This window comes from Prionailurus bengalensis, chromosome D1 (genome assembly GCF_016509475.1).
Source record: "Prionailurus bengalensis isolate Pbe53 chromosome D1, Fcat_Pben_1.1_paternal_pri, whole genome shotgun sequence".
Taxonomy (NCBI): Eukaryota; Metazoa; Chordata; class Mammalia; order Carnivora; family Felidae; genus Prionailurus; species Prionailurus bengalensis.
In genome coordinates, this window is record NC_057346.1 from 13,185,532 (window position 1) to 13,204,671 (window position 19,140).

Genomic DNA, 19,140 nt, shown 5'->3' on the forward strand with positions numbered 1-19,140 from the left:
CGTGGAAGAAGGGAAACAAATAGACACTGAAGGGAATTTAGGAAGCAGCCTGGGTGGAGCGGAGTTTAGAGTGAGACACAAAAACCAATTGATGGATTTTCAGAAGATTTTAAGTGAAGTGCAGGCACTGATGTTTTCATAATTAACCTTCAGAAAAACCCTCGCTAGTGGCTTTTTTTTTTTAAAGGTTCTCTTCTCTTTATCCCACTGTGAAGGTTAGAGAAAGTGAAGAAAATGAGATCAGGTGATCTATCGTCCTACTTCATGAACCTCCTCTTCCACGGAACACTCTGGATTTTTGTCACGCCTGTCTCACCGACTCCCACGAAAACCAAACACATCTCCAGAAAGTCAATGTCAAGGATGGCTGCCCGATCTCGGGTGGTAAAGAGGGCCTACACACAGAGAACGATGACTTCAACATTCAGTGGTTTAGAAGAAGTCCCGTGATACGCCTGTATCCTGGGGCACGTGGCTCAGAGACCTGGCAGTGTCTGTGGATAATGGAATGAAGCGGGAAAGCGGTCTTCTAAAGAGGTTATTATTATTATTATTTTTTTTTTCCTCGCAGAATAACTACTTTTACGTGTTCTGGAGGAGGTACCTGTAAACAGTGGTTCGGGGAGTCCTTACCTAAGGAAATCCTACACATCTAGTAGACGTGATGCAGCCATGACTTTTCCCAGCTTAGCAGGTGGGAGAAGCATCAAGGCTCCCAGACGAGCCCCCTCAAGCAGGAGGAGAGCCGCTGGGTATCAGAAAGGGATGCATCGCATACCCTCTCCCTTGGTGGTCGGCAGACACAGGAGACAGTGAAACTCATTTTGGAGAGTTTCAGACAGTCCACCAAGATAAAGCCACAGAGTTACAGCAGCTGTGGCCGCCTCTTCCGCCCCTCCAACAGTTAACGGAGGGCAGCAAGGGGTACGTGGGTGTCCAGCACGGAGAAGACAGTGACTCCCCTCTGACCTCTTGACCCAGGCAACACAAACAGGTAGGAACACTGTCAGCAGATACTCTCTGGGGCAGGAAGGAGGGCGATGCATTTAGGAACACAGCCCGCAGGGGCATGTTAAAGGGTGTGTATTTTCTTTCGTACGAACGAACGATGGAATGAAGACAAGGAGAAGATCCAAAGCCAGAATACTTACCATTTCATCAACCGTGGCTACGCCTAAGCTACCGGCATGTTCTCTAATAGCCAGGCTGCTATGTTCCCTAGCGTTTTGCTTTGAACGGGGATGCTGGAAAAGAGAATCCTCTTAGGCACGAGCTGCAAAATATCTCATCTACTGTTGAAGGCCTGGATGTTGAAGATTTTCTGAGGTCCTTAGGAGTCAACGTAAGAATAAAGTATCTAACGCCTCTGAAGTCCCCAAATAAAGGAACGGTTAAATTCCAAGGATTCAAAGGGAACTGTCAGCCTTCTTTGCATACATACCAGAAAGACAATATACATTCAGGACATTTTCAGTGGTAATGAAGGTACCGTACCTGTGATGATGGTAAGGATGGTGGTGGTGGTGGTGGTGGTGGTGGTGGTGGTGGGAGGGATAGTTGTGGGGGGATCTGGATAAAAAAAAAAAAGGAAAATCAAACCCACAGTGCTGAACACAACAATGATCAGTAATGACAAAACGAAGGCATGAGGACACGGAGATGTTTGTCTGATGACTTCCCCCTCTGCAGCCACAAGCCTCCCTTCCCCGCCTTCCCCCAAAGAGTTGTGTCCTGTGATCCTAACCCAAAACCTTAAATGGAAAAACTGAGACAAGAAGAAAAGAGATTTGCATTAATGAAGCGAACCAGGGATGAGGAGATGTGGAGAGAAGGGAGGAGAAATCAAACCAGGACACCCCCACCCCAGTCTGATTTCAAAGGTGAGGTTAAGCCAGCCCCGCCCCCGAGAGGGTACAGCGACTGTCATTTCGTGTTATACTTTCGCAGATGGGAGAAAGGAGGAGGGGTGGTGCCGTTCTAAAGGGCTCCCGTCGGCCAAGGATGAGCGTGTTCCCGCTCCCCTGCTCTCCATGACGGCTAACTTCATTATTCCCCATCAACACATCCCAGCAGGAAGGAAAACTACTTCTACACACTTGTAATAAATACAAAGAAGACAGAATGTCACCGCTAAATATCAAGTTCCAGGCATGTGAGATTTTACCGAGATTTTATTTTTTAAAAGTCAATAAATTTTACAACTTATAAATATTAATACGTTAGTTGCCTTTGCTCCCGTTGAAAGCCTGACCTAAAGCGGAAGGTGGCGATAAAACCAAAAGACCGTCTTCCATCTTGTAAACAAGGGAACGAGGTATAAACGAGGCTTGACCCTCAAAGCCAGGAATCCCATAGGGAATCCTCCGTCAGATGTTTGCTACACTGTATATTCTTGTATCAGCTCAAAAATTATTTGGGGGACAGGGGAAGGGCAAATATGAAAGAGAAAAAAGAAAATCCTAAGCACAAATGATCAAACTGAATGTGTTAAATTGTCAGCAAGACTTTGAACTAAGCAATCATTCTGCTATAATAGCGCATAAGATGATTTGAAGGCTTTTGATTTTAAATTTTATCTAAAGCACGTCAACTTTTTCTCCCTGACACATCTGGTGTCCTTTTATCTCCAAGTGAGCTCTCAGATTGTCTAATTAATACATCAAAACTTTAATTATATACTGCACCTTTATTGGCTTTGCTACAACTTCCTGAAAGTTTGTGAAAACACTATCTTGGTGCCTGGTTGTAAGGTCTGCTTAAAATGATTCCTACTACTGATCAATAATCTGGGGTTTTAATTTTCCTCGTCAACTTCTCTCACGCACACGCAATGTAGGAATGTGTTAGGGAGGGCTCAGCAGCAAAGTGTTCTGTTCTATGGGAGACTTTGCTCATTGAAGGTGGGGACACGGGCAGTGTAAAAGCAGCCTCACCCACGAGTCCAAAAAGGAATTCATTAAAAAATAAATAATACCAAATCTCATCCTCCTCCAAGAAGCAGGCTGATGATTAAATTAGTGGTTTCAAACTACCCTTGTAGACAAACAGGCAGAATGTCGTCTTGCTCCTTGGACACTTTCTTATGGAGGCCCCAGGTAAGGAAGCATTCTGTGACCTAGCAGATCTTTTGGACGCACCCACCCCTTGCTGTAGGCACTGGGACAGATACAGATGAGCGAGGTGCGCTGGCCCCCGAGCCGAGCTCTGAAGACATCCTGTGCCTTCTCCTACCCACCTCAACTGTACCCAGGGACGTGCCTGCTGCCCAGCATGGGGGCAGCTAATGCGCTTCTTCTGTTCTGGTTCAATTACGGTACTTATCACCTGAAAAGGAACATCTGTACCCGAGAGACTTCCCCTGATACACTCTAATGCTATTTCTGTACCTACCTTTCCAAGTATTGGCACAGAACGTGTGATATCCACAATGCAATCAAAGGGGACCCGGAGGCCCGGTTTTGAAATATGATTTTGAAAATACGATTACGAACGAGGGGTGGGCCAGACTAACAAGGGCAGAGACTTCAGAAAAAAGGTCACGGGTCCCTTTCATTTTGTGAAAATCACACACTTCCAATTATTTTCATCACTACTGGGGTAACTGTTGTCCTTCACATCTGGCTCAAGTGACCCGTTAACAGCGAGAACCTCATTGCTCAGATCGTTTCTAGCAATAAGAGCAACGAGAGGCCACTATTTAAGAAAATACCGAGTTGGAGCTAATGAGCTGTGTTTGACACATCGAGGCTAAAAGAACCAAACCAAATGGGACTCAGGCACTAACCAGCTAGATTCTCCAAGTATAGAAGCTACTTCCAGAGAATTAAACATTTTAAAGGCACGTTAATGCTTAGTTCATAAGGTACTTTGAAAATTACCCTGGTAGTACGAGAAATCACCTTTGAAAAGAAGAGCTACTCGCAATCTTCCCAAATTGCTAGAACATTTTATTAATAGACTAGCAACACCTCAGGTTGGTAGTCTAGCCCACCATGCCGAGCAGTGCTACTAGCTTAGACTGAGGGACGCAGGTAGCATAACGTGCCGGGGAGGTGTGTGTGTGTGTGTGTGTGTGCTCACCTAAACAGGTAGGTCGCTATGTTTCCTGGCTTTCAGTAACGCACTCTAGCCCAGAGAGTAAATTCTCAAAAACAGTCTTATGTTGGAGGGGAGCATTCTACTGGGAAGCAGTGAGAATAAGAGGAACTACGAAGAAAGACACAAATGTCCCTGAAGAATTGGCAGTCGAAGTATCGTGGCTCTGAAACATAGTTAGCAACCCTGGGAACTTGGGCAGCTTAGGCGATCTTTCTAAGCTTCATCTGCCATCTGTAAAATAGGATGAGGATCTTGTTACCTCCTGACGTTACTGTGGAGATTAGAGGTGGTCATGCACGTGAAATAGTGGGACAAAGTGGGTGCTCGACAAATGCCAGCCAGAAGCTGGTATCCAAAATTATTCAACTATATCTGCGGTCCATGAAATCCACAAAATGTTCCTTATCTTGAGATGTGGGAACAGCAGGTACATTAAATCAGAATTGCTTTCCCAAATAACTTAGACTTCTGAGTCCAGGAAGCAAACCATAGACCAGTGGGAAATTTGCCACTGGTTTTGCTCACTGTAAACCTGGGAGTGGCATCGGAGGGGACTTGCAGGAGGCTCAAACCCTCATGCAGAGAGAGCAGAAGGGGTGTGGAAGCAGAAGAGAGGGATATGCCTCCCACTCCCCTTTTGCACAAACAGACTCTGAACAGTCTGAGGACCAAGGTGGCTCCGTGGAACATCAACTGAGAATAGGGCACGTGGCACCCCCTCGCACCTAAAGGAACAGCCATCCCCTCTCCTCGGCTCTCTTAACCCCTGGATTAAGGGGTTGGATGGCAGGACTGACGCCATTACACGTGCAGACCACAGACAACATGGGTATAGTGTCCAAAAGAAAAGAAATCTCAGAAGTCTACAAATAAGGTGAGTGGATGTGATCCTGTAATTCTGCATTATGTTGAAAGAGAAAAACAAACAAACAAACAAAACCTCAAGTACAGGTTAAGGATTAAATTGCCACATCCGTGTCAATGTGTTATAAAGCATGCTTCTATGCCTTCAAAAGGAGTGACTCCTACTTTCTTCGTAAGGAAGGTGGCCAGGTTCTAGGACATAAAGGTATAAATATTCTGTGGGTATAGTTGTGTGTGTATAGGTGTAGATTCCCATATACTTACACTTGGATTATTTACCATGCTAACATGGAGAAGGAAACATACACACATATCCATAGATTTATAAGATACTGAAAATTTCATGCCTATGGTCACTCACTCCGGGTCATGTCAGTTCATGACTATGCTTCCTGGCATAAAACCAACCAAGAGACTTCAACTGGCCAGAAGAAACTCAATTTGCCATCTTAAGACTAGAGGAATGCAGTGCATTCCTCAACTAAGTTGAGAATATTCAACGTACACAAAATGGACAATAAACTATAAATGTGAAAAAGTTTAAAATGTCTGACACATAGATGTTCAATGAATATTTGCTGGGTTAGAGAACGTAATTCATGATAATATGCTTTAATAATCCTGTAAAAAGATATTCAGAAAACAGACAAATTAAAAAAAAAATGCATTCGTATCTAAAGGAGTAGCTATTGGTGGTTTATGTAGCTACCAAGGACCTTATATATATATTTTTTTCCCAAGTATTTACTGGCTTGTGACATCTTCCGGAATGTAATAGCTTCATGCTGAAAACAGGATACTTGTGTTCATCAAAGCAGGAGAAAGCCTAGCTGAGGTTTCACAGGGAAATACCACTGGGAATAAACTTTCTGAGCTAAATAGCCATTAATTGGCAAGGCTGAATTTTGCAGTCATTATTTCTAACATCATCTCCATTGCTTGTGCCTGAGGACACAGCTTTCCTACTCAGCATGACCAGGGACTGTGATCTAGCAGGAAAGCCCCGCGATTAGAGGGAGAGAAGAAAAGTCACTGCCCTCCCAGGTGGAGACACTGGGGTCCACCTCAGGCCAGGCTTCTTTAAGTTCTTGAAGAAAACACACTGGCTTTCAGTTTCAACTTGACCAAAAGCTCTGAGAGTGATTTGCAAGCAGCGGCTACATGTGAATGAATCTGGTAGAAGGAGTGTTTTATCTTTGCACGTACCGTAAACATACAGCATATAATCCGAGTGAGCTTTCCCCACTATGTTGGAAGCTTCACAGCGGTATGTACCATTATCTGTTTTGTTTAGGTTATTGATGAACAGGTTGGGCCCAGACAGGACGGCGTGTTGAGGCATTTCGTCATCGACTCTAACCCAGGTCACCATCACAGGCCTGCAGAGGAGAGAGGAAGAAGACAGGTGGCTTTAACATCTCCCACCAAGATGTCTGCGTCGGCTTCTCACCCACGCATTGAATGAGTCACATGCAGGGTGACACGATTAGAGAGGGCCCTGCTGGACATATTTTCAGTTCACAGAATTACAGCTGTGAAGTCCTCCCCCTCAACAAAATCTGTGTGGAATATACTTTTTGGTCAACATTATCAGGTGTTGAAAAACCTTCAATAGGACCACAAGCTGGAGCCTCATTATTTCCGGTTCATCTTTAAAAATCAGCAAATAAACCAATGTGCCCTATTTTTATGTCCTGCTGTGTGGTTTCACACCAATTCAGACAGGACAGAGCTCACCCGTTGTTAATCATCTCATTAATTAGGGGGAAAAATCAAATTCTTGGCTAGTGATATAACCATTAATCTGATGGTTACTAATATACCAAGACCCTTGCTTAGAAGCCAGTTGTGATCTTTAAATGGATTTGGAAGCATAAGAGACTCTTAAAAACGGAGAACAAACTGAGGGTTGATGGGGGGTGGGAGGGAGGGGTGGGTGGGTGATGGGCATTGAGGAGGGCACCTTTTGGGATGAGCACTGGGTGTTGTATGGAAACCAATTTGACAATAAACTTCATATATTGAAAAAAATTAAAAAATTAAAAAAAATGGATTTGGAGTTTTGCAAAAATAAATAGATTTTTTTTTTTTTTTTTTACATCTGAACACTGCTTTCTTTTGTCCTCTGCATTGGAAAAGCCACCTCTATTCATTCTAGAAGATGCAATCACTTCCTTTCTCCGTTACCCTTGCTCATAACCTGCCTCCTTCAACCCAGTCCACCTTTTCTGTGTGTTCCTTGGCAAAATGCCTTGCTTTGCGGGCTCTCCAAGCCCCACACACTGTTACCCTCCCCCCTCTGGGTGCACCGGCAGGCCCTGTGGCTCAAGGGTGAGGCTTCCGGGTCAGTCACTGAGGGGCACATCTCCACATGGGCTCCTTATGGCACTTTTTCAGAGGCATGTTGTACCATGTTGGGGGGGCCTGGGTGGCTCAGTTGGTTAAGCATCCGACTCAGTTCAGGTCATGATCTCATGGTTCATAAGTTTGAGCCCCTGCATTGGGCTCTGTGCTCTCAGTGTGTTGCCTGCTTTGGATCCTCTGTCTTTCTTTCTCTGCACCTTCCCCACACACTCTCTCTCTCAAAGAAATAAACATTAAAAAATAAGTAAATAAAGTATCCCATTTGTGTCCATCAGGGAAAAGCAAATTTCACAAAATGCTCCAGAGCCAAAACTGCACACACAGAGTACCTTTCAAACTCACTGACTCTAAAACTCCATTCTTCAAGACAGCTCCCTCAACCTCCTGTGAAATTGGGACCACAGGGAGGACTGTGCCTGAAACTTTCATTTTGTTTTTCTTTAAATTAAAAAAATAATAATGTTTATTTTTGAGAGAGAGAGCAAGCAGGGGAGGGGCAGAGAAAGAGGGAGATACAGTATCAGAAGCAGGCTCCAGGCTCTGAGCTGTCAGCACAGAGCCTGACGCAGGGCTTGAACTCACAGACCTCGAGATCATGATCTCAGCTGAAGTCAGACGCTGAACCGACGAAGCCACCCAGGCGCCCCTGAAACTTTCATTTTAAAGGAAGGGCACTGGAGACACGAGAACAGTGGTACCTTCCTTTCGGTCCCTGCTGCTACCTCCACGAGCGGTGACATGACAAGACCCAAGCTTAATGATGAACCAACACTCAAGTTAGCCCTGTCAAGTAGCATTCCAATTTTCAAATGGGATGTGAAGTTACAATTTTTCTTTAATTACACATGGGCTTGTCATCACAACCCAGTAAATTATTTAAAAATTAGCACTGCATATGTCCCCCCCCTTGCAGGCAATGGAAAATGGGTCTGCCCGGCCATCAGATCTAATGCCCTGCTGCTTGACAGCTGAAACAATCAGTGGGGGTAAGTGCTGAGAATATTCACAACATTTAATGGCAAGTTAAATTACCATTTTTATTGTATGCAATTTCTTGAGAAAATAAATAGGTAATATGCTGGAAGGGATAGCAGAGTCACGGGTGCTGGCTCATACGACCACACACTCGTTGCGATTTGAGAAGAGGAACAGACAAATACCCTCTCTGGCATAAATGTCCTGAAGGAAACATGTAATTTACTGTCCCCATGGCACATTCAATTGAACGCAGTACCTTCTTCTGGGGGGAAAAATACAGAAACAAAATATAGGCTAGCAAAGCCATCTCCGGTAAATGTGGTTAATGTGGCTGTATACAGTGGCAAGAGGCCTGTGAGAATTCTCTTTTTCTCCACCGGATTGTTTTGGAGGTAAGACAGGCCACGGACTAAGGCATAATCCAGTTTACAAAAAGAAAAATCTGAATCTTCTGCAGAGTTCAAAGGAGACAAAGACCACTCTGCCAAAGCTTAAAGTGTTTCAGAGCAAGTAACTTTGAAACGGCAGAGGAAAAGCGAAACAGAGCCAGGACCACCTCCTATTTCCTAAAGGTCATCTTTAAAACCCCGAAGGGTTAGTGGAGACAGAAGTAGATTCTGGTCCAGAGAGAGGGAAGCACAAAACAGGGAGGGTTGAAGCGGGAAGAGGGCGGACAGCAGCCAGCATCCCCCTGGTTCCCCTGTTCTCTTGTCATGGATCACTCCTTAGCCATCACAGGGACAGTGCTTTCCAGAGATCCTGGGGGAAGCTGTGGTGAGACGCTCAGAGCATGAGGACTGCGATCTTGATGTTGGTTAGCAAAACTCTGAGGGGGAAAAGAATCCTAGCACAGGGACGGCAGAGGGAGCTCAAAACAGAGTTTACTGTTGGGGACCACTCAGAGTTTGAGGGCTCCTAATCCCAACATTGACTTGTTCCAGCTCATGATTCCATGGATTGTTTTTTTCCCCTAAGAAACAGCTCAAAACAATCTTCACTCTCCTGGAAAGATGAGAGTCTCTCCTCTCCCCGGACGAAACTGAACGAGGTCTAAAGTGGCCCCACTGCATGGGTGTGATGAGCTACTGTGGTCCCTCTCATTCACTTGCATGCAGTTGGCAGGGAAGCAACTTCCTTGTACATTTCAGTCAAATAAGAGGGTTAGTACATTCTTTCTTTTAGGCAATGGTGTGTAATATGTTCCTTGAGAAAAGTTCTGGGACAATTCCTTACCAACAAAAATATTCCCATGAGTCACTTTTATTTGAGAGAAGGAGAAGCAAAATTAAAGGTAGGGCAAATTCATTTTCCAACGGCTGGCCCTAATCACAGCAGCTTAATTTAAGTCTGAAAACCGTCTTTCCAGCAGCTTAGACATTAACACAGAAGGTAGCAGATATATCATTAGATTGTGGGCATACTAAAAATTTATTAGGATTATTTTCTTGTGAGAGAAGATAGTTCTGGCAATCGTGTTGATGATAATAAAATAGAATTAGCTGAGATTTCAATCTTAGCTGGCATTTCATTTTTCTCCCAATCCTGACCATTAAGAACCAACCACAGATATTTATTCCCCCTTTCACTGAATATTCCTTATTTCATAAAACAAAACAAAACAAAACAAAACAAAAACTTCCATCCTTTACAGCAAGAGACAGGTGACAGGCTGGTGAGTTGCAAATGCACATCTCCGTGTTGTGACATTTACTGCTCATGACCCTCTTGCCAACCTTGGCCTTCAGAACTTACTGGGGCTTCCCGATGGCTTCACATGTTAACTCGAGCGCATCCCCTTCCCGGGTTAGGCCTTGTAGAGGATAAGTCATCTGAATATGCACTTGAGGCTTATCTGTGTGACAACAACACAAAGTATAATGTTTAGCAAATGATATCAGGCAAAAAATCAGACTTGCAAGCCGCCACAAACCCCACACCACCAGCACTCGCTCTCTCCCCATCCTCATGCCTTCACTAACATCCTCCTAATTAGTTAGTAATCCTGGCATTTGCTCAAATTAAATTGACTAATAACTCTAAGGAGTGAACCGTGAGTAGATAAGAGATTCATAAGCCAACCGCGCCACATCAAACGTTTCCTGTGAAATACATTTTGTTACATTGAAGTTTATCTCCAAACTCACTCAAGCTAAAGGAAACTCATTTGCCTTCATGCTGAGGTGAAGCCACAGATATTTGTGGTGCTCAGAATTGATACATTTTATCATATATCACATATTACTATGTGACAATATGTTGTGACAATGCATATTAATAAGTTTGCCTCTTCTATGCTCTTGATTTCAAATGGGAAAGGCAAAACTTCTGAATTCCACTCCAACGCCCTTAAGAATGAAGAACTGGGAGGTTCTGGTGGTCCCAGGGAAACTCTTTGATGTCTCAAGGTATACATGTGAGAAGGAAGGAAACTGACAGGTGCTGAGAGCCTACTATGGTGGGAACCATCATTGGTGGTGGAATAAGCCAGTTTTAGGGATGAGAACACTGGTACCCAGAGGATGAAGTAGCTAGACCAGGGTCCTACGGATGACTTAACGAGAGACAGCCCTGCGAATGTTGGGATTGCTGGTTCAAAACTACATTTCCCAATGGCCATCCAAAATTAAAACCAAGTACAGCATCCTAAGGCAGTCAAGGACTCCAGTAAGTGACACAAGTATTCTTATATCGATTAGCTACTGAAAAACTGTGTTTGGACCTTGTAGGGGTATGGGTAGGAGCCATGAATGACAGGAGCTGTGGGGCACAGGGAGGGAACCAAAAGGGGTTGGGATTAACTTAGATATATTACACAGATATATTTACCAACAAAACCTGAATGGAATCGGGAGGCTGTTTTTTTTTTTTGTTTGTTTGTTTTTTTCTGTGCTGAACTAACAAGCTATTAATCCCTAAATCAGTTTTCTCATTTAATTCTGTGGCTTTGTAAATGTTTATTTTTGGAAATGTACCCAAGAGTAATAAATGTGAGAGGGCAAGACATCACTTGGCTGAAAGGTCAAAACAATTTCCATAACTTTACTTTCTCAGACAATCATACCACCTAAACAACAGCTCCTTGGCCTTTTACAAGCAGTGCTTAGCTCATTAACATTCATCCTATGGACTGAGAGAGAAATCAGAAATATGGCAGGGCTCAACTGATCTGGGCCCATATGCAGCTAACAAAGCTGCATGAGGGAGTCCTCTCTGGGGTGGTTGCTTTCCAGACGCATTTGTACAGTCTCGTTCCCATCACAGATCTTTCTCTTATGTCTCTGGAACCCATGTGGCATTGCAAACCTTTTAAGAGAGGCTTCTTGTATACCACTGCGCCCTGCACGCTGTGAACTGGTAATGCTCTCTGGGAAGCTAAGTCACCTGCCGGAGAATAGAAGTTAGCAGCCCTCAAAGCTCCAGCAGACCCTCACAAGTAACACGGCTGTATCCTTGGACTTGTTGGCAAAGGCAATGTTTGGGAGCAAAATGGTGTGGAGGTTTCTGGGGTACTGGTAACTGGGTTGGGAAAGCAGTCACTCGAGAAAGGCAGAAATACTCAGGATAAACAGGATGACCTTGAATGGGGACTGGCTGCTGGGCAAAGGCAAGAGCTCCTGGGCACCGTTCTACAGACTACAGCTTACACTAAATACAACAATTGGGTGACATATGTGGGCCTATTATTTTTGGTGGCATAACACATAAACACAGAGCTGGCTGGTGAAGTTTATCGAAAACACAAAATACAAAAATAAATAAACAAACAAACAAACAAACAAATAAATAAATAAAGGGGGAAACACAGACAGCTGAAGACCTGCTTCCTTATATTTCACATTCAGAAACAGCACCACTTAATGGGGTTCCTGGTTAGGAAACCTCTTGTCATTCTTCCCCAAGAAACATTCTGGGCAAGACTAAATTTAAAGCCCCAAATCTGGAGGCGCCTGGGTGGCTCAGTCGGTTAAGCATCCGACTTCGGCTCAGGTCATGATCTCGCGGTTGGTGACTTTGAGCCTGCGTTGGGCTCTGAGCTGACAGCTCAGGGCCTGGAGCCTGTTTCAGATTCTGTGTCTTCCTCTCTCTGTGACCCTCCCCCGTTCATGCTCTGTCTCTCTCTGTCTCAAAAATAAATAAACATTAAAAAAAAAAAATTTAAAGCCCCAAATCTGGGCTGACATGTAGCATTTGCTTATAGGTTAATCTCTGATCTATGGAAGGACTACATTTTCCACGCGCTGCTGACTCCCACCCATTAATTAAGAAGCAGGATGCCTGCTGGCCTATGTGGAAGGTTTTTTTGTTTTTTGTTTTTTTCCCCTTGTGTAATTTACAAGCAAACAGAGAGGGTATGTTTTTCTGCACAGTGCGCCAAGGGTCTTATGTGCTCAACTTCCATTAATAATAAAGGGAGTGTTGAAAATCTAATGCAGTTTTGCCTCTTTTCAGTACCACTGACTTTTAGTTAAATGCTTTTTTATGTTATTATGGCTGTTTCCCAGTTGCCTACTACTCACAGAAATTAGGAAGAACAAGCTAAGGATTTGCGATACCTGGAACTTATATATATATATTATATATATATATAATATACATGCTATATATATATTATATATATATAATATACATGTTATATATATTATATATATAATATACATATCATATATATATTATATATATATATATTTTTAAATAACATACTAAACCATAGAAAATACACCTTCAACTTTGATAACTGATTTTCCCAATTTACTCCTCAGGTTTTTTGGAGAAACATCTACCATCTACTTATGGGGACAGCTGCCACAGTTACCTTAACAGCTAGCTGAAAAGGTAAACATTTATCTTGTTTGTATTATACAGAAAAAATGTCGTCCTCTGTTGACACATGCAGTATTTATAGGCATATTATCTGACTGTGGGGCAGCTGAACTACTTTCACACCCAGCCGACGTACCAAAGAGAGAGAGTCTGTGAGCCAAGATCTGTGTCCTTCTTTTGCCCTGAAAGAGGAACTCAGGTGTGCTCAACAGTTGGACTGGAAACCCTGGGATTCCACTGGTACCTCTGGAACTCAGGGATGCTACAATTTCCCAGGAAGATCCAGAGTATAAAGTGAGTATGTCAAAATACCGAACAATCCAGATTGCTGACTGACTAGCCCAAAGCTCATCATTTACACTTTAATTATGTTCATAAATCAAATGTTATAACCCACCAAACCTATTCTGAGACAGACCCAGACTCCAAGATTTATTTTTAAGTAATGAGGTAAGGCCAAGTACGTTTTCTGGGTGATCACTTTACGCCTCGGTTGGTGTTCTAAGGCACAAGGCTACCAGCCAGACGACACTTTCTGCCCAAGTGCAATAACTACCCAGAAATGTATCGCGCAGAATGGCCTAATGTCATTATAAAATGGAACTGCTATATAAAAATAAGAAAAATAGTTAGGTCTGTGCACTTATGGAACGTTAGAGTTATGGAGATGGCATCACCAACAGCCAATCAATTAGGTCGAGTGATCTGAGGTTTTCATAATACACTGTAATTTTTTAAAACCCTATAAAAGACATTTAGCAAGACTCTTACAGCAGGCAGGATTTGTTCATTAGTCAAAGTTGCACAGAGGGTTAAATACCAGGAGGCTTTAGGTCACACTACAGTAGCAACCAATTAAAAAAATAATATTAGAAAGACATTCCAATTTGATGAGGCTTTCTTTAAATGTGCTTTGCTCTCTCCATAAAGGGAAAAAAATATATAAAAGGAAACTCTTAAAGAGGTTAGAACGGCTTGCTGGCAGATTACAATTGATTTCATGCCAGTCTGACCTTGCACCACATTCTATGATCTTTCCAGAAGATGAAACTCGAGACTCTATAACCTGTATATCACTTTCTTATGTAAATGAAAAGTCTTCGTCTCCTCTCTATATCACAACACCAATGTATCGGGTTTCGAAATTTATTAATTAACAAAAAAAAAAGGTACTCTGCAGTTTCCTTTTGCCTGGGAGGTCATCCTTCCCATGTACCAGTCAGGAGTAGAGCTGAGGCGGGAGGAAGACGCCCCTGATATCCCAGCATGAGACTTATTACCACGCGGGGCTCCCGACACTCTCTCCCGCTAAGAATTTCTACTTCAGGTGATGTGGGCATCCAATGTCCTTGGGCGCTCTGACTGCAACCAGGTCCCAGGGCTTGGGTGTAAATTTGCTCCTGCAACTACATTCAGGATACAGGCCCCTCATGGCCCTTCCTTAGCTTTCGTCCAATATTCTGAATATCCATCAGAGGGGGACTGAGGATGCCTGTGGAGCAAATGCGGATGGTTCCAGGGCCTAGCAGGGAGAGCTCAAGGGCAGTGAGGGCCCAGATGTATCAGAAGTTTGGGTCACCACCTGCGTGTTCGGCTGGGGAAGCATCAACCCAAGAGTCTTTGTCAATCATGGAGGATTACCGCAGTTTGGAGGAGCACGGCGATGCAAAGATTACCCTGAGATTTGGTGAGTATTAGGGGTTTTTTGAGCTCAAGGCGAGACTCGGCCCCCACGGTAGGGCTGCTTGGATGGCTGCAAGAGGGCGGCTTAGCCCTGAAGGAAGACAGCTTCTGGTAGCGTGAGGTGATCGGGCCTGGTTAGGGAACAGTCACAGCGAGCTTTCAGAGGACCTCGCATCTTGCAAAAGGTTTGCTTTCTAATGTCATGATACGTTCATGAATAATTTTCACTGCCATTTATTTGGTCTGTTTGCAAAAGGTGAAGGACCTCCCGCTGCTACATCTGTAATAGAATCGGGGCGCCGCAACTGCACCTGCGGAGGACAGAGCCATGGTCTGACAGAGTCAAACCTGGTGGGGGGCGGGACCGGAGAGCACGCGCCCCACCCCCCCCCCCCCCCCCCCCACCGCGGCAGGAATGCGGTTCCTTCCCGTTGCAACTTGCAAGTCGTTCCGTGGATACCGAAATTACTGTTTACCCAACAGAATCAAATTTTATACGGCGACGTTTGCGACAGAAGGTGGTGTCCAGAGCTTGCAAAGCGGGCTGCACACTCGCACAGTACTCCTCCCCGTCTTGGAGAAATCTTTAAAATTTGGGAAGTGAACCCTGAGCAAGAAAAGTCTTGGAGCGTGATTTTCTCCCAAAGAAGGTCAGCTCCGTAAGAAGAAAAGTGTTCGTTCGCTCTTTTGTATCCCTGGTACCTAGTACGTTGCCAGAGCAGTAGGCATTCGATACTTGTTTACCAAGCTGATGGAAGAATAAGAACGTGGAGAAATCTACCACGCAGCATGAACTCCTAGTCCAAGCTCTGCTACTCACTAAAAAGAGAAAATCAATTTGTGAATACATGCTAACCCTGTTACAAGATAAACTGGGCCCATTAAAATTTTTGAGGGCTTATGTGAGCATACGTTGATTCGAATAGGGCAACACCAAACTAAACATGCTCTAGCCACAGAGCCTAGGGAGAAGGTTTTTTACAGAGAAGACAGGGAAACAAAGCAAAGGACATTATTTGATTGTTCGTGGCTTAAGCAGTTGCCTTATTTGGGGAAAGCCTAGTTAGCGGTTCCTGAATGGTTGTGGTTTCAGTTTCATTTCTTTGGAGTATGGGGACTTTGGCTCTAGTTTAGGGTTGACCCCATAGGCTACCCAAAGCATTAGAGCCACCCCAGTCTTGTTTAATCACTTCGACAGCCCTCAGCACAAATTATTATTGTATTATGCTTTCGAAGGTCAATCCAGCTCCCCAAATGTGAGATTCAGCTCAGGTGTTCTGATTTGCTGCCTCCATTTCACTACACATATATTTAGCATTTCTGGCATAGCTCAAGCTGGTATCTTAAGGGAAATCATAAAGGATGCTGTTTGACCACTGGCTTTAGATTTTCAGAGTTTTAACTCCACAACCATTTATCCTTCCCCAGAATCGAAATTTGACCTTGAGTTAAAAACCATTAGGAGCACACATTAGATGACTACTTTCACTGTGTAAGTGTTCGATGCCCACAAGCCCCAGGGACACGTCTTCCCCCAAATACGTCAGGTCAGACAGAGAGATGGTGGAGGACAGTCCTTTGTAAGAGGCCTCTGCCTACCGAGCGTGCCTGCAGAAGAAGGTAGGGGTGATGGCTTTCTTCCTTGAAGGATCATGTCATCCAAGTCTTGCTCATAATGCATTTGGCCTGACATTTACTCTTTTTTTTTAATGTTGGTCCCTCAGCCTCCTGCCCCCTCTGGTGCCGCAGAACGCTCCGTGAACAAGCTACAGAGTTAATAATAACGGGAATTTGGCCCCGCCACTGCTCTGTGACAATGCAAAAAATGACAGCTTAAACATTCGTTTGAATCAGGGGGGTCTCTGTGAGGAATAATAAATACCAGAATAACTTCCCTGAAACTCAATTCACTGCTTTAAAAAAAAAAAAATAAAAGAAAGGGAGAGTGGGAGGAAGAAGGTATTCTGTTAAAAGAGGAGACTGGAGATCAGAGAGAAACCGGCCCAATCGGGAAATGCCAGCTATTAGGCCGTGAAGAATACAATCTGGGAACAGAAATGAGGGGGGGAGGACTGATACAGGAGCCGCTCTTGGAAACTATGTCTTATTCTCCACTCCGAGCAGGAAAGATTTTCCTATTTCCAGGTTTTTCTCCCTCCTTCACTGCAGGGCACTGTCGATACCAGAGAAACATTTATTTTGGCACAGATAAAGAACAGGTTTTGATCATCCCCTCAATGCCCAATTTTCCCCCAATCAAGGGAATGAAAGAAGAAATCTAGCCTTCCCTGGATCTTGGATGAACAGGAATATGGATTTACAAACTATCTGCCTATAGGGAGTCAATAAAACTCATTTTGAAAATGATGCCTACGTACCCGATGAACCATCAGATGATAATCAGAGGAGGGAAGTTATTCAAACATCCATTTCTATAGTCTTTGTTTTCATTCTCCCTTTCAAAACTCATCTCAATTTCTTTCTCTCTCTTCTTCTTCTTCTTCTTTTTTAAAAATATGTACACACACAAAACCCTTACAAGATGAGGATTTTTGCAAAACATTTTAAAGAGCAAGGCTGTGATGGGAGAAAGCAAAGGACACACGGCAGCGATTCAAGAGAGCGGATTCACCTCAGTCCAGAGTGAGGCTTTTCCCGCTTTGCACGGCAATCTGAATTCCATACCGAGGGTCACAGATCCTCTTTGAATTGCCAGCTTACGTCGCTATGTGTTGCCACCTTGATGCTATTTAAACAGTTTTCTTTTAACGCTCAGACAGTGAACTGTTCTCCTTTAAACAGGCTTTTATTTGACAAGAGTACGTTCCTGCAGATCTGAAGCTCCACTAACCGTGCCACAATTGTGCCATGCTCCGCTATAATCAACCGTGTTGTACATTTGAGCAACGCTACGTACACAGACACGCGGAAGGAAAAAAAACGCGCAGAAAGAATTTAGGGTCATATAGCTCAGAACATTAAAAGGCAAAACTGTTCTCTGCCTCACATCTAAGGCAGGAGAGCTTTGAATGCCAGCTTCCGTGCATAATTATTTTCTGTTTTAAACATTTAACTGCGTGCTGCTGCTGTATCCTTGCTGAGGCTCACAATGAAAGCTACAAAACTAAGAGCCCTACTGTATGTTCGTCATTCCCGGCAACGTTCCTATGAGAAAACCTTATTAATGAGCTTGCAAACGAGCACCCAACAGGGAAATGTCACAAACAAGAGTGGCTAATGCCCCAGAAAATCAAATAACTGAACACTTGGCTGATTGTGGTGCCTTTCATATTTATAATAAAAAAGAGGGGGGGGGCTTTAATTCACTAATTCTGAAGGGGTCAACACCTTGCTGAACAAAACAACTCATTTATTTATGTTCAGAAATCTCCAGATGATAAATTACATTGATGTTAATCACTTCAATGCATACTACACAATTAATATCTGTACTCACCACAAACTTAAAGATTATTAAAAGTATGACAGCATACACATCTGGCTGATTTTTCACATAATTGGGCACACCAATTTCTCCTGGTACCACAAATAAGGGTCCTAACAAACAAACACTGCAAGACTCTGTGTTCAATTAATTAGGACTTAAATCCACAAGACGAAAGCGATTCCAAGTTGCAGCTCGAGCCTGGTCTTCTGTACAATATGGTAGCACTCTATCTCACCCCTCCTCCTTTCCCCACCATACTTAGGGTAAGCTATCTAGTGACATACAATGTAGGTGTTCATTATTTCCTTTTTTAAAAGTAATTTCTTTGTTTTTTTTTAACGTTTATTTATTTTTGAGACAGAGAGAGAGCATGAACGGGTGAGGGTCAGAGAGAGAGGGAGACACAGAATCCGAAGCAGGCTCCAGGCTCTGAGCTGTCAGCACAGAGCTCGACGCGGGGCTCGAACCCACGGACTGCGAGATCACGACCTGAGCTGAAGTCGGACGCTTAACCGACTGAGCCACCCAGGCGCCCCTAAGAGTAATTTCTTAAAAGAACATAATTTATATAGAATTCAAATCCATTATCTGCCATTTAACCCTGTTCATATCCTGACTAATACCCATTTGTCTTTGATGAGGTAGAAAAGGTTTCCATAAGGCTTCATGTAACAAAATGGGTCAGGACTGAACCAAGTGGGTATATTTAATACCAACTCCATTAGGTCACATTTCCCCAGCAAGGTAGTCCTATTTACCCAGAAAACAGCAATGCTTAATCTGAGGTTCATGGACAAGCTCAGTATTTCATGGTAATAACCTAATGCTTATAACTGTTATCATCAGGAATTGTTTTAGGTAGCAAAGAAAAGGACATTAAAAAA

At 43.6% G+C, this 19,140-nt stretch overlaps 1 protein-coding gene across 5 annotated transcripts in view; it reads right to left on the reverse strand.

Annotated features, from left to right (window-relative positions):
- Positions 1 to 19,140, reverse strand: part of CADM1 (cell adhesion molecule 1) — a 326,910-nt gene that overhangs the window by 30,800 nt on the left and 276,970 nt on the right. For 3 of the 5 annotated variants that reach the window (XM_043579398.1, XM_043579400.1, XM_043579399.1), the window contains exons 6-7: positions 10,057 to 10,156; positions 6,169 to 6,341 (exon numbers count right to left, since the gene is read on the reverse strand). In XM_043579398.1, coding sequence (XP_043435333.1) covers positions 6,169 to 6,341; positions 10,057 to 10,156 — 273 coding nt within the window. Of the gene's footprint in view, positions 1 to 1,494; positions 1,570 to 6,168; positions 6,342 to 10,056; positions 10,157 to 19,140 lie in introns of all 5 variants that reach the window. The other 2 variants (XM_043579395.1, XM_043579397.1) reach the window with 1 other exon arrangement.